The following is a 25,054-nucleotide window of genomic DNA, read 5'->3' on the forward strand; positions in this document are numbered from 1 at the left end:
ATTCATGGTGGAGGGAGCCTCTAAAAACCCCAGTTTGGACCAATTCATGGTGGAGGGAGCCTCTAAACAGCCCAGTTTGGACCAATTCATGGTGGAGGGAGCCTCTAAAAACCCCAGTTTGGACCAATTCATGGTGGAGGGAGCCTCTAAACAGCCCAGTTTGGACCAATTCATGGTGGAGGGAGCCTCTAAAAACCCCAGTTTGGACCAATTCATGGTGGAGGGAGCCTCTAAAAACCCCAGTTAGGACCAATTCATGATGGAGGGAGCCTCTAAACAGCCCAGTTTGGACCAATTCATGGTGGAGAGAGCCTCTAAAAACCCCAGTTTGGACCAATTCATGGTGGAGGGAGCCTCTAAACAGGCCAGTTTGGGCAAATTCATGGTGGAGGGAGCCTCTAAACAGGCCAGTTTGGGCAAATTCATGGTGGAGGGAGCCTCTAACCAGCCCAGTTTGGACCAATTCATGGTGGAGGGAGCCTCTAAAAACCCCAGTTTGGACCAATTCATGGTGGAGGGAGCCTCTAAACAGCCCAGTTTGGACCAATTCATGGTGGAGGGAGCCTCTAAAAACCCCAGTTTGGACCAATTCATGGTGGAGGGAGCCGCTAAACAGCCCAGTTTGGACCAATTCATGGTGGAGGGAGCCTCTAACCAGCAGAGTTGGTGGAAATCAGGGTGGAGGGAGCCTCTAACCAGCAGAGTTGTGGGAAAGCAGGGTGGAGGGAGCCTCTAACCAGCAGAGTTGGTGGAAATCAGGGTGGAGGGAGCCTCTAACCAGCAGAGTTGTGGGAAAGCAGGGTGGAGGGAGCCTCTAACCAGCAGAGTTGTGGGAAAGCAGGGTGGAGGGAGCCTCTAACCAGCAGAGTTGTGGGAAAGCAGGGTGGAGGGAGCCTCTAACCAGCAGAGTTGTGGGAAAGCAGGGTGGAGGGAGCCTCTAACCAGCAGAGTTGGTGGAAATCAGGGTGGAGGGAGCCTCTAACCAGCAGAGTTGGGGGAAATCAGGGTGGAGGGAGCCTAGTATTAGCAGAATTGTGCAACGCTTATGGTGGATGAGTATGAGGATGCGGAGGAATTGGAGAGGTTGAGTACAGACATGGAGTTTCATGTTGGGGTGCTTTACACAGGTGGGCCCAAAAATGAAGGCTCTATCCAGTGGTGGTTCATTTTTATCAAAGTGAGCCGGTCGGCACTCTCAGCTGACAGACGGGTGCGCTTGTCAGTGATGATGCCACCGGCTGCACTGAACACCCTCTCAGATAGGACGCTGGCGGCAGGACAGGACAGCACCTCCAAGGCATATAGGGCAAGTTCAAGCCACAGGTCCAACTTCGACACCCAATACGTGTAGGGCGCAGAGGGGTCGGAGAGGACAGGGCTGTGGTCGGAAAGGTATTCCCGCAACATGCGCCTATACTTCTCACGCCTGGTGACACTAGGACTCTCCGTGGCGGCACTTTGGCGAGGGGGTGCCATCAAGGTGTCCCAGACCTTAGACAGTGTGCCCCTCGTTTGTGTGGACCGGTGAGAACTTGGTTGCCTACTGGAGGAACTGCCCTCCCTGCCGCCAACGTCACATGCTGGAAACATCTCCATCATATTCTGCACCAATTGCCTGTGGCAAGCATTGATGCGATTGGCCCTCCCCTCTACCGGAATAAAAGACGAGATGTTGTTTTTATACCGGGGGTCAAGGATAGCAAAGATCCAGTACTGGTTGTCCTCCATGATTTTGACAATACGCTTGTCGGTTGTAAAGCACCCCAACATGAACTCAGCCATGTCTGCCACAGTGTTAGTTGGCATGACTCCTCTGGCCCCACCGGAAAGTTCAATCTCCATTTCCTCCTCATCCTCCATGTCTACCCATCCGCGCTGCAACAATGGGACGATTCGAAGTTGCCCGGAAGCCTCCTGTATCACCATCACATCATCGGACAACTCTTCTTCCTCCTCCTCCTCCTCCTCCTCCTCCTCCATTAAACGCAGTGAAGCGGACAGATGTGTGGACCTACTCTCCAGCTGTGACGGATCGGATGCTATCCCTAACTCCTCTGTGTGATCTGAGTTATCCCTGATGTCAATCAGGGATTCTCTCAGAACACACAAGAGCGGGATTGTAAGGCTCACCATCGCATCCTCAGAGCTCACCCTCCTTGTGGACTCCTCAAAGACCCGTAGGATGTCACAAAGGTCTCTCATCCATGGCCACTCATGGATGTGAAACTGAGGCAGCTGACTTTGTGGCACCCTAGGGTTTTGTAGCTGGTATTCCATCAAAGGTCTCTGCTGCTCAACCACTCTATTCAACATCTGAAACGTTGAGTTCCAGCGTGTGGGGACGTCGCACAAAAGCCGGTGTTGTGGCACATGCAGGCGTTGCTGGAGAGATTTTAAGCTAGCAGCGGCTACTGTCGACTAGCGAAAGTGGGCGCACATGCGCCGCACTTTCACCAGTAGCTCTGGAACATTGGGGTAGCTCTTTAGGAAATGTTGCACCACTAGGTTGAAGACGTGGGCCAGGCATGGAACATGTTGGAGTCCGGCAAGCTCCAGAGCTGCTACCAGGTTCCGGCCGTTATCACAAACGACCATGCCTGGGCCCAGGTGCAGCGGCTCAAACCATATTGCCGTCTCATCGAGGAGGGCATCCATCACCTCGGAGGCAGTGTGCTGTCTGTCCCCCAAGCTGATCAGCTTCAGCACAGCCTGCTGACGTCTACCAACGCCAGTGCTGCAACGTTTCCAACTCGTAGCTGGGGTCAATCTAACAGCGGAGGAGGAGGCGGTGGCGGAGGAGGAGGCGGTGGCGGAGGAGGAGGCGGTAGAGGAGGAGGGGGGTGTTCTTCTCGTGTCCCTGCCAGGAATGTTAGGCGGGGAGACGAGGTACACCGGGCCAGTTTGGGAAGCAGTCCCAGCCTCAACTACATTCACCCAGTGTGCCGTCAGTGAAATGTAGCGTCCCTGTCCGCATGCACTTGTCCACGCGTCGGTGGTCAAGTGGACCTTTGTGCAAAGCGCGGAACTAAGGGCCCGCCTGATGTTGAGTGACACGTGCTGGTGCAAGGCGGGGACGGCACACCGGGAGAAGTAGTGACGGCTAGGGACGGCATAGCGAGGTGCTGCAGTTGCCATCAGGTCCAGGAAGGCGGGAGTTTCAACAAGCCGGAACGCCAACATCTCCTGGGCCAGCAGTTTAGCGATGTTGGCGTTCAAGGCTTGCGCGTGTGGGTGGTTAGCAGTGTATTTCTGCCGCCGCTCCAATGTCTGAGAGATGGTGGGTTGTTGTAAAGAAGCGCCTGATGGTGCCTTTGATGGTGCAGGAGAAGGAGATAAGACAGGAACAGGGGAGGATGAGGGAGAAGTCAACAAAGTGGCGGAGGCAGATGAAGTGGTGTCCTGGCTCGTCCTCTGGAGTGCATCGCCAGCACAGTCAGCAGTGGCAGTGGCAGAGGCAGAGGCAGTGGCAGAGGCAGTGGCAGTGGCGTGAACGGCAGGCGGCCTTTGTCCTGCCGTTGCTGCCTGCCACTGATTCCAGTGCTTGGATTCCAAATGACGGCGCATTGAAGTGGTGGACAGGTTGCTCTTCTCAGAGCCCCTAATCAATTTCGAGAGGCAAATTGTGCAGACAACACTATATCTGTCCTCGGCGCATTCCTTGAAAAAACTCCACACCTTCGAGAAACGTGCCCTCGAGGTGGGAGTTTTTCGGGGCTGGGTACGAACTGGAACATCTTGGGAGATTCCGGGTGTGGCCTGGCTTCGCCTAAGCTGCTGACCTCTGCCTCTAGCTACCCTTTTTGGTGCTGCACTTGCCTCAACATCCACACTACTTTCCCCGCTTGACATCCCCCCTGTCCAGGTCGGGTCAGTGTCCTCATCATCCACCACTTCCTCTTCCAACTCCTGTCTCATCTCCTCCTCCCGCACAATGCGCCGGTCAACTGGATGCCCTGACGGCAACTGCGTCACATCATCGTCGATGAGGGTGGGTTGCTGGTCATCCACCACCAAATCGAACGGAGATGGAGGAGACTCTAGTGTTTGAGCATCTGGACACAGATGCTCCTCTGTTAGGTTCGTGGAATCGTGACGTGGAGAGGCAGGTTGAGGGACAATGAAAGGAGCGGAGAACAGCTCTGGGGAGCAGGGACAGTTGGGGTTATTGTTCTGTGAAGCTTGGGAATTTTGGGAGGAAGGAGGACAAGACTGTTGGGTAATAGGAGGAGAGGAGGCAGAGTCTGACTGGCTGCTGGACAATGTGCTGTAAGCGTTCTCTGACAGCCATTGCAAGACCTGTTCCTGGTTCTCAGGCCTACTAAGGTTTGTACCCTGCAGTTTAGTTAATGTGGCAAGCAACCCTGGCACTGTGGAGTGGCGCAATGCTTGCTGCCCCACAGGAGTAGGCACGGGACGCCCTGTGGCTTCACTGCTACCTTGCTCCCCAGAACCATTCCCCCGACCTCGCCCACGGCCTCGTCCACGTCCCTTTCCGGGAGCCTTGCGCATTTTGAATTCCCAGTTAGAAATTGGCACTATATACCAGTAGCAAAAATTGTGGGTGCACGTAACCCCAATATATTCTTTGAATTCCCAGTCAGACAATGGCACTATATACCAGTAGCAAGAAATGAGGGTATTTATAACCCCAATATATTCTTTGAATTCCCAGTCAGAAACTGGCACTATATGGCAGTAGCAAGAAATGAGGGTATTTATAACCCCAATATATTCTTTGAATTCCCAGTCAGACAATGGCACTGTATACCAGTAGTAAAAATTGTGGGTGCACGTATCCCCAATATATTCTTTGAATTACCAGTCAGAAACTGGCACTATATGGCAGTAGCAAGAAATGAGGGTATTTGTAACCCCAATATATTCTTTGAATTCCCAGTCAGAAACTGGCACTGTATACCAGTAGTAAAAATTGTGGGTGCACGTAACCCCAATATATTCTTTGAATTCCCAGTCAGACAATGGCACTATATACCAGTAGCAAGAAATGAGGGTATTTATAACCCCAATATATTCTTTGAATTACCAGTCAGAAACTGGCACTATATGGCAGTAGCAAGAAATGAGGGTATTTGTAACCCCAATATATTCTTTGAATTCCCAGTCAGAAACTGGCACTGTATACCAGTAGTAAAAATTGTGGGTGCACATAACCCCAATATATTCTTTGAATTACCAGTCAGAAACTGGCACTATATGGCAGTAGCAAGAAATGAGGGTATTTGTAACCCCAATATATTCTTTGAATTCCCAGTCAGAAACTGGCACTGTATACCAGTAGTAAAAATTGTGGGTGCACGTAACCCCAATATATTCTTTGAATTCCCAGTCAGAAACTGGCACTATATGGCAGTAGCAAGAAATGAGGGTATTTATAACCCCAATATATTCTTTGAATTCCCAGTCAGACAATGGCACTGTATACCAGTAGTAAAAATTGTGGGTGCACGTAACCCCAATATATTCTTTGAATTACCAGTCAGAAACTGGCACTATATGGCAGTAGCAAGAAATGAGGGTATTTATAACCCCAATATATTCTTTGAATTATCAGTCAGAAACTGGCACTATATGGCAGTAGCAAGAAATGAGGGTATTTGTAACCCCAATATATTCTTTGAATTCCCAGTCAGAAACTGGCACTGTATACCAGTAGTAAAAATTGTGGGTGCACGTAACCCCAATATATTCTTTGAATTCCCAGTCAGACAATGGCACTATATACCAGTAGCAAGAAATGAGGGTATTTATAACCCCAATATATTCTTTGAATTCCCAGTCAGAAACTGGCACTATATGGCAGTAGCAAGAAATGAGGGTATTTATAACCCCAATATATTCTTTGAATTCCCAGTCAGAAACTGGCACTATATGGCAGTAGCAAGAAATGAGGGTATTTATAACCCCAATATATTCTTTGAATTCCCAGTCAGACAATGGCACTGTATACCAGTAGTAAAAATTGTGGGTGCATGTAACCCGAATATATTCTTTGAATTCCCAGTCAGAAACTGGCACTATATGGCAGTAGCAAGAAATGAGGGTATTTATAACCCCAATATATTCTTTGAATTCCCAGTCAGACAATGGCACTGTATACCAGTAGTAAAAATTGTGGGTGCACGTAACCCCAATATATTCTTTGAATTACCAGTCAGAAACTGGCACTATATGGCAGTAGCAAGAAATGAGGGTATTTGTAACCCCAATATATTCTTTGAATTCCCAGTCAGAAACTGGCACTGTATACCAGTAGTAAAAATTGTGGGTGCACGTAACCCCAATATATTCTTTGAATTCCCAGTCAGACAATGGCACTATATACCAGTAGCAAGAAATGAGGGTATTTATAACCCCAATATATTCTTTGAATTACCAGTCAGAAACTGGCACTATATGGCAGTAGCAAGAAATGAGGGTATTTGTATCCCCAATATATTCTTTGAATTCCCAGTCAGAAACTGGCACTGTATACCAGTAGTAAAAATTGTGGGTGCACGTAACCCCAATATATTCTTTGAATTCCCAGTCAGACAATGGCACTATATACCAGTAGCAAGAAATGAGGGTATTTATAACCCCAATATATTCTTTGAATTCCCAGTCAGAAACTGGCACTATATGGCAGTAGCAAGAAATGAGGGTATTTATAACCCCAATATATTCTTTGAATTCCCAGTCAGAAACTGGCACTATATGGCAGTAGCAAGAAATGAGGGTATTTATAACCCCAATATATTCTTTGAATTCCCATTCAGACAATGGCACTGTATACCAGTAGTAAAAATTGTGGGTGCACGTAACCCCAATATATTCTTTGAATTCCCAGTCAGAAACTGGCACTATATGGCAGTAGCAAGAAATGAGGGTATTTATAACCCCAATATATTCTTTGAATTCCCAGTCAGACAATGGCACTGTATACCAGTAGTAAAAATTGTGGGTGCACGTAACCCCAATATATTCTTTGAATTACCAGTCAGAAACTGGCACTATATGGCAGTAGCAAGAAATGAGGGTATTTGTAACCCCAATATATTCTTTGAATTCCCAGTCAGAAACTGGCACTGTATACCAGTAGTAAAAATTGTGGGTGCACGTAACCCCAATATATTCTTTGAATTCCCAGTCAGACAATGGCACTATATACCAGTAGCAAGAAATGAGGGTATTTATAACCCCAATATATTCTTTGAATTACCAGTCAGAAACTGGCACTATATGGCAGTAGCAAGAAATGAGGGTATTTATAACCCCAATATATTCTTTGAATTCCCAGTCAGAAACTGGCACTGTATACCAGTAGTAAAAATTGTGGGTGCACGTAACCCCAATATATTCTTTGAATTCCCAGTCAGACAATGGCACTATATGGCAGTAGCAAAAATAGTGGGTGTATATAGCCCCAATTCTATTGCTAGGGGACTTGCAGGGTATTTCTGGGGTGAAGGTGGGGGGGCACACCGTTGGAACGGGTATCGGGGGTATATATCGGGTATACGGGAATACACTGACAGTGTATTCCATTCAGGATCCTGGGAAAGCTGGGTTGCGGCGATTGAGCCCGTCAGTGCCACGTTACACTGACAAGCTTCTCCCTGGAATTTAGCTCTTATAAGAGCTGTTGGTTGTCTTCTCCTTCCTATCCTAGCCTGTCCCTGCCTACCCAGAATCTAAGCCATAGCTAGCTGGACGAAAACCTCCGTCCTCGGTGAATTGCAAGCTCAGAATGACGCGAACCTGGGCGGCGCTGTTCTTTTAAATTAGAGGTCACATGTTTTCGGCAGCCAATGGGTTTTGCCTACTTTTCTCAACGTCACCGGTGTCGTAGTTCCTGTCCCACCTACCCTGCGCTGTTATTGGAGCAAAAAAGGCGCCAGGGAAGGTGGGAGGGGAATCGAGTAATGGCGCACTTTACCACGCGGTGTTCGATTCGATTCGAACATGCCGAACAGCCTAATATCCGATCGAACATGAGTTCGATAGAACACTGTTCGCTCATCTCTAATACATAACTGTCTACGATTAGCTGATGGACAGTTGGCCTGGGTTAAAAAGTGCAATAACTTATTAAATAAATTGAACACAATTTACAAGCATGTAGCTAACAAAAGAAACTGGAATTCACACCTTTCCCATAGGGATTCTCCACATAGACATAGTATAGGTAGCATAACCTTTTGTGCCAAATTAATACAAATTCATGTGCATTTTATAATAGTGGCTTAATTTGTGTTACATATATCTGTCCAGCCAAGAGACAGGTAAGGAATGACACATCTGTGTATGAGCAACTAGAGACATGTCCACATCCAATTTGGGTAAAAATCCCAATTTATTTTAAAGCCATCTGAATTCAATATGACAATGTGCTAATTATGAAAAGGCTACAATTTACCATCCCCACTCAGACACAAATAGGATAGTTAGCAAATCACTTTGTAATAATTTGTCACAAAGCCTTGAAAAGCAACTTTTTTTTGTGATATCCATATCTGGACATGTTCAGCCCGGAGACCAGGTGGAGGAGGACACATCTGCACATAACCTTACAGAGTTTTAGGTTCTTTCTGACTTCCATTTCTGAGTGTCACTAACAATATTTGTCATCTCCAGGCACGATCCACTGAAAGGTTTGGCAGTGCAATTTTCTTTTTCAAATTAAGGCCATCTCATTTTCTAAATGATCCTCCATGATTAGACCTTTAGTTACGATATTTGATTTGTTCTACTCAAATTGGATATGCAGTTATGCCTTGGAAATACAATTATACATAATAGGAAAGGTTCAGTATTGATTTAGCTACAGCTTGTCACAGCTAATTAGTTTATTGTTCTGCATAACTAAAGGACTTATTCATTTTGAGAGGCCCATGTTTCTATCTTAATGTAATCATGTTGTGTTGATAGGATTCCAAATTTCACTGTTAGACATGTTTATGAAATGCCTTTCCACCTCCCAGGAAGTTTATAGGATATAACTTGGTTCTAGTAAGTACTCCTGATCCATACTTTGATTTTTTTTTTCACATATTCCAATAAGCATATTTCTGTGTACTAAGCTATACTAAGGCACTGTTTGACTCCATGTTAATGGAGCTTCCAATGAATGAGTTTAATGTCAAGTGTAACATACTTTTATAGCATATCCATAAAAGTCTGTCAATCTAAGACTTCCACAATCCCAAACTTTGAGATCATTGACTGCCATTTCTTTTTGGAAAAGGATTTATACACTGCTCAAAAAATAAATGGAGCGGGGGGGCGTGGCTTGACTGCAGAGGTGAGCGGACGTGTCTGTCTGCAGCTCCGATAATACCGGGGCAAATCTATCAACATCGACCTCAGTACGGCCACTATCCACAAGACCTTCCTTCAAGGGTACCCCCCCAAGTACTTACGATCCATCTTTGGAGCTGGTGGGAACGATCCACAGCATCTTTTTTGAGAGCAGTGACTGCGGCCTACCTCCCCTTGCTGAAGCCGTCCGCCATCTTGCCGCCGGAGCTGGGGGAACTAGGTCAGACCTACGTGCTACAGGACAGGAGCATCCACAGCTGGAGACATCCTCTAGCGGGCGAGGGGTCCAGACGGGGGACAAAACATTAGAGCCTGAAGCCGGCGGATCGCTTATCACTTGTACAGGAGCTGTATTGCACATTAGTCGGACGGGAGCTACTTCCGGCGGGAATTCCCCACTGCCTTGCATCGCAGGGAAGTTTCACAGAAGGAGGATTCATTCTTCTCCGTGCCTTGGACTATCAAGCCGACCAGCAGTGACCCTTTGAACTCCAGCATTGCTGGCTACAGGACGGGACCGAGGTGCGGACACTACAGCACAGCTAAGTACACAGTTCTCCCTCTCCATTCCCACCTCTTCCCTCCCCGCTGAGATTAACAACCCACCATTTTGTCAAACAGCAAAGGATTTATAGCTCACTGGGAGGAGCAGGCAGCAGTGTATATCTTTCTGTCTACTGTCTTCAGTCCCGAACGGCAGGGAAGGTAGAGTGACGAGCTCCTACGCAAACATCAGGGGAGCTCCTCTGCCCTCCCTGTCCTTTCTCACATTTCGAGTGTAAAGACTTTTGAGTCGGGATGCGGGGATAAGCCTTAGACTGTAGCTGTGTGCTTCCCCTACACCTTTTCTTTAGCTTGCTGGTTTTTGAGATGGTTAAGATTGGAAGAGACAGAGCAACTGAGACTCCTGTGCAACAAAAACTCTCTGACCCTCAAACAGAGATGCAAAAATTTCTGAAGAAATCTGCCCAGCGCTCCCTGAATACAGGCAGAGCACCTTCAGAGGGCAATAACACCTTAGGAGGGGAGGGAGTGGACTCTGATAATGAGGACTCTATGATAGACTCTAATCCTACGGTTATTACTAGATCCTTTCTCAAGAAAACATTGTCGCAGGCTTTAGCGCCAGTACTCTCAGAGATAGCAGAAATGCGTGCTGATCTGAAAGCTATGGGAAAAAGAGTTGATGCCCTCGAGTCTAAACAAGCTAAGACCCAAAATTGCACCTCTGCCCTTTCCAACAGAATTGACTCACACTCTGAACATTTTAATAAGACTTACTTACTCTTGGAGGATTTGGAAAACAGAAATAGGCGTAGAAACGTGCGAATCAGGGGGCTCCCTGAAAAATATCTTCCTGAAATGTTACCAGAAGTGGCTTCCTCGATTTTTAAGACATTATTAGGAGAGGAAAGGGCGGGAAAAATAGAAATAGAGAGGATTCACAGGGCAATCCGCCCTAAGCCAGATAATGGAGACCCCCCAAGAGATGTAATTTGTGGTCTTCTATCCTCGGCCCACACTTCAGAGATACTTAGGGCGGCGAGAGATAAAAAAGACCTGGCACATGAGGATGCACATTTGCAAATTTTTCAGGACCTAGCCCCAGCAACATTGCAAAAAAGAAGAGTCATGCGCCCCCTGTTGGACGTTTTAAGAGCACATAATATTCAATATGCATGGCTATTCCCGTTTGGCCTTTCTATCATAAAAAATGGAAGAAGACTAAACGTATTCACGCCGAGAGACCTTGATGCTATTTGGGACGTACTTAATATCCCCCCGGTCCCAGTTCCATCGTGGCTTCCAATGCAGGAGGACCTTCCAGATGCTACATCAACAAGGGCTGGTGTTCCATGCACACCAGGACGTTTTCGGTCTCCTAGAGCCAAAAAACACCAGATGCGCACCCCTGAAAGTAAACAGAGAGACCGGCAACTATCATTTAATGATGCTTGAGAACTCTAAGCGATAGTTGTCTCTCAGTTTGCCCACGGTTTGTTCTCATGTGATTACACAAATCCTCTAATGCCGGTTAATAAGAATTGTTTAAGCGTATAGATACCTTGTTTTTCAATATCTACAGAGTGTTGATATTCCTTTGTCTTTCAGTGCTTCTCTTGATCACCTTCCCCCCCTCTTACAGCGTGCATTCATGATACACTTATACGGTAGGAAGGTGTTTCTAACTTCACTAAGCTCGCTTATCATTATTTGAAGGTGTGGGAGTCGCGCACAGTGCGACCCTGATCTTAACTAACTTTGTTACCTCTTTTGGACTAGTTAAACCTGTTTGACCTGTTATTGCACTTTATTGAATTCTATAACATTGTCAGATTTATCATAATATAGCCGTTAAAAGATAGTGTTGACGATTGAACACTCTTGTTTGCGAGTGCATTGTTTACCCATACTGCTCCATTGAAATTTGTTTTCTTTTGTCTCGCCTTTATCTATCCCTTTTTTTTTTTTTTTTTTTTTTTTCCTTTTCTCCCTCCTCCTTTTGTTCTCTTACCCATCTTGGCACGTTCATTTCCCCACCCCCTTCTCCTCATTTTCTAGGTGTACACACAGATACTTATTTAACCTAGCCGACTGCCATAGAAGTTAAATCTAAACTTCCGCCTCTACCATGCAGTCCTCTCTAGAGGCTGAACTGACTTGCCTGACACTGAACGCCAATGGCCTCAATTCTCCTAATAAACGGCATCACATATTCCAGTTACTACATAAATGGAATGCGGACATTGTATTCCTGCAAGAGACACATTTTAAATCTGCAAGAATCCCCAGGCTACCGACAAAACATTTTTCGCAGAATTTCCACTCAGCCCACCCCAACTCTGCGTCCAGAGGCGTGTCGATATTGATAAACTCTGCTACACCGTTTATATGTAAACAGCAATACTCAGACCCAGAGGGCCGAGCAATCTTTGTCAAGGGAACTATCGCTTCGGTGTCGTATACTTTTGCTTCATTATATGCCCCGAATAAGAATCAGACGTCATGGCTAGTAAAAACCCTACAAGCACTCTCCCTGTTTAGCGAAGGTCTCATAATCTTAGGTGGGGACTTAAACGTTGCTCTGCATCACAATTTAGACTCTACAGCTACCAAACCTTTGCTTTCTCAAAGATCTATCAGCGCTATTTCCAGGGCCCTGCAGGATTTGCATTTGGTGGACTCATGGAGATGTCTCAATCCCAGTAGCAGAGACTACACCTTTTACTCACCTACAGGGCAGACGTACCACAGATTGGACTATCTCTTCATCTCCAAAGAGCTTCTCCCGCTTTCCTCAAGAGCTAAAATAGGATCTATCACAGTGTCAGATCACTCCCCTGTCTCGCTTAATATCAAGCTTCGTCAAGTACCGAAGGGGAACTGGTCCTGGCGCCTCAACGAGTCTCTGCTAGATTCCCAGGAACATGTTGACTTCCTCAGCAAACACCTGAGAGAATATTTTGATATAAATGTCTCACCTGACGTCTCCTCCCCGATAACTTGGGAAGCCCACAAGGCATTTATAAGAGGCATCCTAATCTCCTTAGCGGTGAAGGTAAAGAAGGCCCGTCAACTCCTTCTAGATGACACTCTCATTAGGATTGCTAAACTGGAAAGACTCCATAAACGCTCGTTAGCTGCCTCAACCCTATCAGAGCTGGTGACCCAGAGAGAGAAACTTCTAGACATCCTAAATTTGAGAGCTGCTAAGCACCACCTCCAACACCGAAAAATGCTTTACGCCCATGGCAACAAAGGAGGTAGGCTTATGTCTGCGCTCATCCACAAAGCCAAGAGCAAATCTTACATCGCACAGATACGCTCCAAATCCGGTTTAATGCTGAGCAAGACGCCAGATATAGCCGAAGAATTTGTCCAGTTCTACTCGGACCTATACAATCTTGAACAGCACCCTCCTCTGGGGATAACGGGGAATCGTTTGACGCAGATAAACAACTTTCTAAGCGAGCTCTCGTTACCTAGAATCTCTGAGGACGACGCGATGACACTCATGGACCCGATCTCTCATGAAGAGTTGATTGATGTTATTAACAGTTTTCCGGCTGGAAAAAGCCCTGGACCAGATGGGTTGCCACTTATATATTACAAGAAATTTCAGTCCATTCTTATCACCCATTTGGCCTCGATGTGCAATGCACTACTTCGGGGTGACAAGCTCCCTACCCAAACGCAGGAGGCATATATCACGCTGATTCCCAAGGAGGGGAGAGATCTTGCGTCATGTGGAAACTACAGACCAATTTCGCTTCTCAATCTCGACCTAAAGATATGGGCCAAAGTATTAGCTACCAGAATGAAAGCTCTGATACCTGACTTGGTGGGCTCAGAACAATCTGGCTTTGTGACAGGTCGAGAGGGGAAGGATAATACGGCGCGCCTACTCCCCCTGATTTTTGAAGCCAAGAAGAAGAAATCACCGCTTCTACTCCTTGGAGTAGATGCGGAAAAAGCTTTCGACAGAGTGAGTTGGGTCTTTATGCGAGCCTCCCTTCTGAGATATGGCTTCCCTCCACCATTTGTTGAAGCCATCTTCACTTTATATTCCAACCCACATGCTCGCCTCAGGATTAATAGCACTTTGTCAGCTTCTTTCCAGATTGCAAATGGGACTAGACAAGGGTGCCCTCTCTCGCCCACGCTATTTATTCTAGTCCTGGAAACGCTTCTGCAGAGGGTTAGACAAGACCCAAGAATCCAGGGCATGAAGTCGGGAGACTTGGTGACATCCTCGATAGCCTTTGCCGATGACGTGCTTTTTGTCCTTTCCAATCCTGAGGAGGCCTTACCAGCTCTGGTCGCAATATTACAGGAATATGGAACGATATCTGGCTACAAGGCGAATTTAGACAAATCAGAAATCCTGAACATCTCTATACCTCGTGGGAGACTAGACGCACTGAAGCGCGACTCTCCCTTCAGATGGGCGACCAATTCAGTGAAATATCTGGGCATTCATCTCACCCCTAAAATAGAAGATCTTTACGCAAAAAATTTTCTTCCCCTACTTGGAACCCTCAAAAAGGAATTAGAATCGTATCAGTCCTTACCACTCTCCTGGTTCGGCCGCAAGAACCTAATACAGACCTATATTATTCCTAAGGTGCTGTATAAAATGAACATGTTGCCAATTTATCTACCCAATGTCTTCTTCAGTTTACTCAGACGGCTTTTTTCGAACTTTATCTGGAACCACAAGCCCCCCAGAATAGCCTGGTCGCTACTTGTCAAACACAGAAGTCAGGGTGGGATTGGCCTACCAGACGCACACCTCCATTATCGAGCGGTCCAACTAAGCTGGTGGTCGCATATCATGTTTCCTATAAAACCTAGCTCTTGCCAGGTCCCGCTAGCCTTGATGAGAGACCTTTGGCTTCCAGGAAGTTCCAGGAGGCACCCAGATGCTTCAAATCCTCTCTGGAAAGGGGCCCTAGAAACTTGGAAATCTCTTAGACAAACTCTTGCTCCGGATCCGTCGCCCCTTATGCCGATCTATCTCATTCCAACGTACCTAGATGGGCATCGTAGCCAGAGTGCCTCGTTGTGGCACCCTCTCGACAAGTCGCGATTGAGAGATCTTTGGGATGACACTAAGCGAGAGTTCCTAACAGATCCCTCCGAACTTCTACCGAACACATCCATATCCTTCCTCCACAAAGAGCATATTAAGCACTACCTATCCAAGCTAGAAAGGGATCCGGACCTAAGAACTGAGTCGACTCCATTTGAGAAAGTGTTATTATCGCAGACCAGAATGCTGAGGAAGATCTTGTCCCTTCTCCACAGGTTCATAGCTCCACGTTCCAGCTATAAACCGGCCTATGTCACTAGTTGGGAGAAGGAATTAAACATTTGCCTATCGCAAGAAGAAGTAGACCAAGTCTTGAAAGCGTCCCAAGGATTCTCCGCCTGTATGAGAATTAGAGAAAACAATTTTAAACTCTTGGCCAGGTGGTATAAAACCCCACAATGGTTGGCTCAAAGAGGAGTCATCACCGACCCTAAATGCTGGCGATGTCTTTCTCACGAAGGATCATACCTACATATTTGGTGGGATTGCCCAGTTATTGCTCCCTTCTGGAGAGAGGTCGAGACTCGAATTGCCCAGGTTATAGGCTCTCCTGTCGGCCTGTCCCCCAAAACTATCTTTCTTTCATTACCGACTGCCACCTATAAGCCTCAGAAAGACTTACTGGTCACCCATTTGCTAGCTGCAGCGAAACTCCTAATTCCACGATTCTGGTTGCAGACGACTGCCCCACCCCTGACACTCTGGGAAAATACGGTCCAGGAGATTTCGAGATTTGAAGAACTACTTAGCTGGTCGTCAAGGTCTCATGATAAATTTTTACAATACTGGAATCCTTGGATCAACTACTGGAGAACAAATCACCCATAACGACTCCTCTGGCGCATAAATAGGTAGATAACTATCCGCCCCCCCCATTAAGGCAGTACACCTTTACTTCCTTTCCCACCCCCCCAATACCTCTCTTATTAACAATCTCTCTTCCCTCCCCCTCTTCCCTCTTAAGCCTCATCTATCTTATGTGCAGATGTCATATATAGTGCTTTTGTAGTTGTTTAGTAAATAATAGATGGTTTGAATTCACGTATGCTGAACATTGGCCTGACAGAATGGGCTGTTGTTATGATTTTGTACTCAATAGTATAAAGTTGATTTGATTTATTGTGTCTATATCCCCTCCCCTTTCTTTTTTCTGTATCCCCGCAAATACTTTTTGAAAATCCAATAAAAATTGTTGAATTAAAAAAAAAAAAATAAATGGAGCACTCAAATGACACATCCTAGATCTGAATGAATTAAATATTCTCATTGAATACTTTGTTCTGTACAAAGTTGAATGTGATGACAACAAAATCAAACAAAAATCATCAATGGAAATCAAATTTATTAACCAAACGTCTGGGCATGCTCCTGATGAGGTTGCAGATGGTCTCCTGAGGGATCTCCTACCATACCTGGACTAAAGCATCTGTCAACTCTTGGACAGTCTGTGGTGCAATGTAACGTTGGTGGATGGAGCAACACATGATGTCCCAGATGTGCTCAATGGGATTGAGATCTGGGGAACGGGCAGGCCAGTCCATAGCTTTAATGCCTTCATCTAGCAGGAACTGCTGACATACTCCAGCCACATGAGGTTCTGCATTAGAAGGAACCCAGGGCCAACCTCACCAGAATATGGTCTCACAGGGGATCTGAGGATCTCATCTCGGTACCTAATGGCAGTCAGGATACCTCTGGCGAGCACATGGAGGGTCGTGCGGCCCTCCAAAGAAATGCCACCCCACACCATTACTGACCCACTGCCAAACCAGTCATGCTGAAGGATGTTGCTGGCAGCAGATCGCTCTCTACAGTGTCTCCAGACTCTGTCATGTTTGTCAAATGTGCTCAGTGTGAGAGACTACACATAATTCCTCCAAAAATAACATAAACTGACCCCCATAAGACACACAACTGAAAATAAGAAAAAGTACAAGTCAGAAGAAAATGAAAAAACTCACTCAATAAATTAATAAATGTAATAAATTTATTAATAAGTATAAAATCACCATCTAAATATTACAGTAGGGTAAGGTGAAAAAATGTCAAGAACACAACAAGACACTGGGAGAGAAACAGAATAATCTGACGGGCACCAAAAGTATGCAATATCACAACAATATTCATTAATGCAATGATTAAAGATAGAAATATATCAAGGTAACTAATATTAAGACATAAATGTAATGATATCCCACTCAGTAGAATGATATATATAGCAAGCCAATTTCATGCTGTATTAGCCATAGAAGGTGAATTGAATATATCTCACATGCTGGAAAAATCAAAACCAGAAAAACTGCAGGTAAATCAAGGGAATCTGAAGTCTCATTTAAATATCACATAGCCAGCAGAGAAAGGGAAATTTCCCACCCCCTATAGAACTACACTTATTCCTCAAGGCATATGCCATAGATTCACAATGTACCTATACTTAAGTCAGGACAATCACTATGCAGTTAAGCTGGATTACCTGTGGCCATGATGGAAAATTAGTGGACCCGAACAGACAGGATGGACATTTAAGGAAAAATGCACCCCATGTGCTCAGTGTGAACCTGCTTTCATCTGTGAATAGCACATTGCACCAGTGGCAAAGTTGCCAATCTTGGTGTTCTGTGGCAAATGCCAAGCGTCCTGCACGGTGTTGGGCTGTGAGCACAATCCCCATCTGTGGACGTCGGGCCCTCATACGATCCTCATGAAGTCATGCACATTTGTGGCCTGCTGGAGGTCCTTTTTCAGGGCTCTGGCAGTACTCCTCCTGTTCCTCCTTGCACAAAAGCAGGGGTAATGGCCCTGCTGCTGGGTTGTTTCCCTCCTATGGCCCCCTCCATGTCTCCTGGTGTACTGGCCTGTCTCCTGGTAGCGCCTCCTGCCTCTAGACACTACGCTGACAAACACAGCAAACCTTCTTGTCACAGCTCGCATTGATGGTCAGGAGACCATCCACAACCTCATCAGGAGCATGCCCAGGCATTGTAGGGAGGTCATACAGGCATTTGGAGGCCACACACACTACTGAGCCTCATTTTGACATGTTTTAAGGACATTACATCAAAGTTGGATCAGCCTGTAGTGTGTTTTTCCACTTTAATTTTGGGAGTGACTCCAAGTCCAGGCCTCCTTTGGTTAATACATTTGATTTCCATTGATGATTTCTGTGTGATTTTGTTGTCATCACATTCATTCATATCTAGGATGTGTTATTTGAGTGTTCCCTTTATTTTTTGAGCAGTGTATATACAAATGCGGTTACTTTCCTTTAAAGTATATGACATATATAAAGCTCAGAACCAGGCCCCCCATTTATGGGATCAGTGATATTTCTAGTAGGTTCATTTGGATAAAGTATCCCATACATGTCTACATTTTTTTTTACATTGACCTGTACTTACAGTTCTAAGTAATGTATTTCATTCATTCATACATTTACCAAATTTACTACCTTATTTTGCTTCCTACACCATAGAAGAAAATTACAGTTTGCTTGCAGTTGCGCTGATAAAAAGTCAGCTCCCTCGTAACAGCAAGCTGCCAGCTCTCCTGACTAGCAAGGACAAGCCTGCTGCAGAACCAGTGTTGATTTGCTGCAGGCTCGTCCTTGCTAGTCAGGAGAGCTGGCAGCTTGCTGTTACGAGGGAGCTTACTTTTTCTCATAGGAATGAATAGACCAGCGTTGATTAGCCAGTGTACAGCATTCGGCCAATCAACGCTGGTTCTGTCGGAGGCTCGTCTGTGAGGAGGCGGAGTCTAAGATCGGACCACAGCAGCCCAATTGGAGCCAGTCAGGTCTTTTTTCTGGGAGCCGTTTGTTCCGGCTCCCAGAAAAAGAAGCAATATGCTCATTCCTCAGGCCTTTTCTCCTCCCGACTAGGCCCATTCATTTGCCCTAATCTGGAGCAGAGTGCGCGATTGGATGCTGGTGCTGGTGCCTCCACCTCAGGTTCTGGACAAAAAAAACCCCGTGTGAATTTACCCTAAAGCACCAGATTGAAAAGCATTGTTTGCATAGAGTGTGGATGAAAGTTGTGTTATTAGTATTATGTCAACATAATATCTTATCTCAATAGCTTTGGCTTATCCAGCATAGAAAGGAAAAATATAATGTCTACATGACAACATCTTAAAAATAAAGCAACATTTTTCAACCCTATTACAAAAAAGACACACCTTTAGTGAAAACTGCTTGCTTGTGGCATAGTTTGCATTTCTATAGTATTACAAATTCAACCAACAACATGTTTTAGTTTGAAAAACTAAGATTATAAACAAGTTCTAAAATACCTTTTCATAGTACTTGATCTCATATTCTGTATTGTTGATGAATGGGAAAGTTGGTTCCTGCCACGATAACGTGATGCTTTTCTGATCTACTTTGTCTGCCCGAATGTCAGTTATCAAAGACAACGCTGGAAAGACAAAAGCACAAAATCAACCATGTGTTACAACACAGGAAAAAGTATCTTTTCCATTCTATGAGTTTGAAAATAATTTTGAATAAAAAAATTCCTTAGACATGAACTATAACAGATATATTTACCCAATGGTATAGTAAAGAATTTTCACATAATACAAAGTGTAGTAGAGCTGAAAAAGACAATCGCTTGAATACACAAAAAAAATACAACTGAAAACAAAGTGATCCACTTCAAGAGTTCCATAAGGTGAAAAAAGGTAGAAAGGATTTGGGAGGCGGGTGTGGGTGAGTGACATAAAAAAAAAAAAAAAAAAAAAAAAATTGCCTACAAAGCCTAGAAAGAATATGTTATAGACATTTTTACATAAAAATAATCTGATAAAGCTTCCATATTAGTTGATAAATAATACTGCCACCAGGGTGACTACACTTTTAAGAACTTATCATATGTTATTAAAACCACTTTTAGTCCAGTAAGGAGCTGAGACATCACAAATCTCATTCTGTCATTTTAAATCCTAGAGGAAATGAGTTATTCAACAGCTCCTTAAAACATGTGGTAACACAATGCAGAAATCAACATGTCTCATTGATTCAGTAGTAGTATATAAAGTTACATAAATAGTAATACAGTCAGTGAGACCCCAATTTAACCCCCTTGACATTTTACATTTTCAGTTTGTTGCCACTTCTGCGCCTTTCCATGCCACAACACTGCCGGTGGAACCTACCACTGAATGAGCTTTGTTGACTCTAAAGAACCTGTAGAGATGCTGTAAGGGATAAACTGTAATGAATTGGAATTTCCTTATAGTCCTCTGCTGCACTATAGTCTCCCAACTAATAATCTGACATCCTACCACAGCACTGGTTCTCTTAATCAATTTGCCAGTCTTTTGAACATTAGTCATCCTTGTGTTCCCTCCCCAAGCAGGTACCAGATAGAACAAAGCCTCCACAATCACAGATTAATAGAAAATTTCCAGTAACTTGCTCTGTAATGATCTCAGCTACCTAAGATAAAAATATTTTACTTGTTCCCAGTGGCATAACTAAAGTCTTGTGGGCCCAGATGCAATCTTTTGTTCAGGGCCCCCTACCTCATCCCTACAGAGAGCTCTTAATAGTGATGGTTACGGGTGCTAAGGAGTTTAATCCACCTTAGTGTGGTTAGGGTAATCTTTGGGACTCCTTTGGTTTATGGGCCAGATGGAAGCTGTAATCTCAATACTGATGCCAGTGCTTATGGACCCCCTAAGGCTCCTGAGCCTGGTATGACTGCACCCTCTGCACCCCCTCAAGTTACGCCCCTGCTTCTTCCCTTCTTGAACACCTTTACACTTTTCAGTGTCCAGTCTAGTTTATTGTCCAGGTATATTTGTATGACTTAACCCTTTCTAACTCTTGCCCCTTGATGTTGACTGTAAACCTTTCCAATGTCTATTATCATCTCCCTAGTTTTGGACAAATTCACGACAAGGCCCTTGTCACTGCACCGTGATGACAAGTTTCTCACATCTTCCAATGTATTCCTTGTCTATAGCATAATTTAGACAAAAAAAACAGGAGCCAGAATCATATTGAAACTCAGATTTATATACCATAAAAATGGTTCTAATACTGTACCCTGTGGCACGCCAATCCTGCTCAACTCCATGTTTGAGAAGTATCAATCCAACTGTTATGAGTATGACCCCAATGTGTATTCACTATCCAGTTCACCAAAAATTCAGAAATCTGACATTGCTAAAATCATAGAAGGTGACCCCAACTCCAAGTGCCAGTGAACCTTTGCAATAGATGAATAAGGGTATCCTCCTGAAAGCAGTCCATGAATGTGGAAATACACGCTTTTAGAGATGAGCGAACACTAAAATGTTCGAGGTTCGAAATTCGATTCGAACAGCCGCTCACTGTTCGAGTGTTCGAATGGGTTTCGAACCCCATTATAGTCTATGGGGAACATAAACTCGTTAAGGGGGAAACCCAAATTCGTGTCTGGAGGGTCACCAAGTCCACTATGACACCCCAGGAAATGATACCAACACCCTGGAATGACACTGGGACAGCAGGGGAAGCATGTCTGGGGGCATAAAAGTCACTTTATTTCATGGAAATCCCTGTCAGTTTGCGATTTTCGCAAGCTAACTTTTCCCCATAGAAATGCATTGGCCAGTGCTGATTGGCCAGAGTACGGAACTCGACCAATCAGCGCTGGCTCTGCTGGAGGAGGCGGAGTCTAAGATCGCTCCACACCAGTCTCCATTCAGGTCCGACCTTAGACTCCGCCTCCTCCGGCAGAGCCAGCGCTGATTGGCCGAAGGCTGGCCAATGCATTCCTATGCGAATGCAGACTTAGCAGTGCTGAGTCAGTTTTGCTCAACTACACATCTGATGCACACTCGGCACTGCTACATCAGATGTAGCAATCTGATGTAGCAGAGCCGAGGGTGCACTAGAACCCCTGTGCAAACTCAGTTCACGCTAATAGAATGCATTGGCCAGCGCTGATTGGCCAATGCATTCTATTAGCCCGATGAAGTAGAGCTGAATGTGTGTGCTAAGCACACACATTCAGCACTGCTTCATCACGCCAATACAATGCATTAGCCAGTGCTGATTGGCCAGAGTACGGAATTCGGCCAATCAGCGCTGGCTCTGCTGGAGGAGGCGGAGTCTAAGATCGCTCCACACCAGTCTCCATTCAGGTCCGACCTTAGACTCCGCCTCCTCCGGCAGAGCCAGCGCTGATTGGCCGAAGGCTGGCCAATGCATTCCTATGCGAATGCAGACTTAGCAGTGCTGAGTCAGTTTTGCTCAACTACACATCTGATGCACACTCGGCACTGCTACATCAGATGTAGCAATCTGATGTAGCAGAGCCGAGGGTGCACTAGAACCCCTGTGCAAACTCAGTTCACGCTAATAGAATGCATTGGCCAGCGCTGATTGGCCAATGCATTCTATTAGCCCGATGAAGTAGAGCTGAATGTGTGTGCTAAGCACACACATTCAGCACTGCTTCATCACGCCAATACAATGCATTAGCCAGTGCTGATTGGCCAGAGTACGGAATTCGGCCAATCAGCGCTGGCCAATGCATTCTATTAGCCCGATGAAGTAGAGCTGAATGTGTGTGCTAAGCACACACATTCAGCACTGCTTCATCAAGCCAATACAATGCATTAGCCAGTGCTGATTGGCCAGAGTACGGAATTCGGCCAATCAGCGCTGGCTCTGCTGGAGGAGGCGGAGTCTAAGGTCGGACCTGAATGGAGACTGGTGTGGAGCGATCTTAGACTCCGCCTCCTCCAGCAGAGCCAGCGCTGATTGGCCGAATTCCGTACTCTGGCCAATCAGCGCTGGCCAATGCATTCTATTAGCCCGATGAAGTAGAGCTGAATGTGTGTGCTAAGCACACACATTCAGCACTGCTTCATCACGCCAATACAATGCATTAGCCAGTGCTGATTGGCCAGAGTACGGAATTCGGCCAATCAGCGCTGGCTCTGCTGGAGGAGGCGGAGTCTAAGATCGCTCCACACCAGTCTCCATTCAGGTCCGACCTTAGACTCCGCCTCCTCCGGCAGAGCCAGCGCTGATTGGCCGAAGGCTGGCCAATGCATTCCTATGCGAATGCAGACTTAGCAGTGCTGAGTCAGTTTTGCTCAACTACACATCTGATGCACACTCGGCACTGCTACATCAGATGTAGCAATCTGATGTAGCAGAGCCGAGGGTGCACTAGAACCCCTGTGCAAACTCAGTTCACGCTAATAGAATGCATTGGCCAGCGCTGATTGGCCAATGCATTCTATTAGCCCGATCAAGTAGAGCTGAATGTGTGTGCTAAGCACACTCATTCAGCACTGCTTCATCACGCCAATACAATGCATTAGCCAGTGCTGATTGGCCAGAGTACGGAATTCGGCCAATCAGCGCTGGCTCTGCTGGAGGAGGCGGAGTCTAAGGTCGGACCTGAATGGAGACTGGTGTGGAGCGATCTTAGACTCCGCCTCCTCCAGCAGAGCCAGCGCTGATTGGCCGAATTCCGTACTCTGGCCAATCAGCACTGGCTAATGCATTGTATTGGCGTGATGAAGCAGTGCTGAATGTGTGTGCTTAGCACACACATTCAGCTCTACTTCATCGGGCTAATAGAATGCATTGGCCAATCAGCGCTGGCCAATGCATTCTATTAGCTTGATGAAGCAGAGTGTGCACAAGGGTTCAAGCGCACCCTCGGCTCTGATGTAGCAGAGCTGAGGGTGCACAGGGGTTCAAGTGCACCCTCGGCTCTCCTACATCAGAGCCGAGGGTGCGCTTGAACCCTTGTGCAGCCTCGGCTCTGCTACATCAGAGCCGAGGGTGCGCTTGAACCCTTGTGCACACTCTGCTTCATCAAGCTAATAGAATGCATTGGCCAGCACTGATTGGCCAGAGTACGGAATTCGGCCAATCAGCGCTGGCCAATGCATCCCTATGGGAAAAAGTTTATCTCACAAAAATCACAATTACACACCCGATAGAGCCCCAAAAAGTTATTTTTAATAACATTCCCCCCTAAATAAAGGTTATCCCTAGCTATCCCTGCCTGTACAGCTATCCCTGTCTCATAGTCACAAAGTTCACATTCTCATATGACCCGGATTTGAAATCCACTATTCGTCTAAAATGGAGGTCACCTGATTTCGGCAGCCAATGACTTTTTCCAATTTTTTTCAATGCCCCCGGTGTCGTAGTTCCTGTCCCACCTCCCCTGCGCTGTTATTGGTGCAAAAAAGGCGCCAGGGAAGGTGGGAGGGGAATCGAATTTTGGCGCACTTTACCACGTGGTGTTCGATTCGATTCGAACATGGCGAACACCCTGATATCCGATCGAACATGTGTTCGATAGAACACTGTTCGCTCATCTCTACACGCTTTCAAGTCAGATAGCACAAGGAAATTAAACACGTTCATGATGTGCGGCAGGGCAATTGGACAGTAGTTACTTATTTCACAGTTTTCCTTTATCTTAGCAGTAGGCATAAGACGGGAAGTCTTCCATTGCACAGGAACACGTTGTACACGTATACTCACATTGAACAAGTACGTTAGCACCTCAAACCCTTCCAGACCCTTGAAACAACATAATCTGGACCAGACAGTTTGTGCAAATGCCCTTATTTTCTTGTTTAGAAGACTTTTCAGCTCTTTTGTAACCCAAGGTTTGTTATTAGCATAGCACTTCACCTCCTTAGGAGGTTAAAGGGGTTGTGCTGGATTAGAAAATATGACTGATTTCTATTTCTCAGGAAGAGACATCGCACGTGTTGGTCACATGGTCATGCAATAGCTCAGTGACATTCATTTTAATGAGACTGAACTGTAGCATTGCCATGTGACCTAAAGATTTGAGGTCTGCTTCTGAAGAAGAAAGCAGCAATGTTATCCAGCACAACCTCTTGAAGTGCTAAGCATAAAATGCAGAATTTACCAAAACATTAGCAGTTAGCCAAGAGATTCCAATAATGCTGTGCTAAGATTCCCAGATAGATATAGGTTAGTGTCCAGCTCTTCTATAAAAAAAACGTAATAAATAAACCATTATTAAAATAAGTAAATCATATAAAAAAAGATGACCTATGACTAATTCCATCAACCCCATCTCTTTGCATACTTCAGCTGATTCATGTGTAATTTTTCCTCTAGCCCCCACTGTTCCTTAGCAATCAGCGCAG

The 25,054-nt window shown here is 45.6% G+C and overlaps 1 protein-coding gene across 2 annotated transcripts in view; it reads right to left on the bottom strand.

Annotated features, from left to right (window-relative positions):
- EPHA10 (EPH receptor A10) overlaps positions 1 to 25,054 on the bottom strand; it is a 589,871-nt gene that overhangs the window by 159,811 nt on the left and 405,006 nt on the right. For both annotated transcript variants that reach the window (XM_075264483.1, XM_075264482.1), the window contains exon 6: positions 19,199 to 19,323. In XM_075264483.1, the coding sequence (XP_075120584.1) occupies positions 19,199 to 19,323 (125 nt within the window). The remainder of the gene's footprint in view (positions 1 to 19,198; positions 19,324 to 25,054) is intronic.

This window comes from Leptodactylus fuscus, chromosome 2 (assembly GCF_031893055.1).
Source record: "Leptodactylus fuscus isolate aLepFus1 chromosome 2, aLepFus1.hap2, whole genome shotgun sequence".
In the NCBI taxonomy this organism is placed as follows: Eukaryota; Metazoa; Chordata; class Amphibia; order Anura; family Leptodactylidae; genus Leptodactylus; species Leptodactylus fuscus.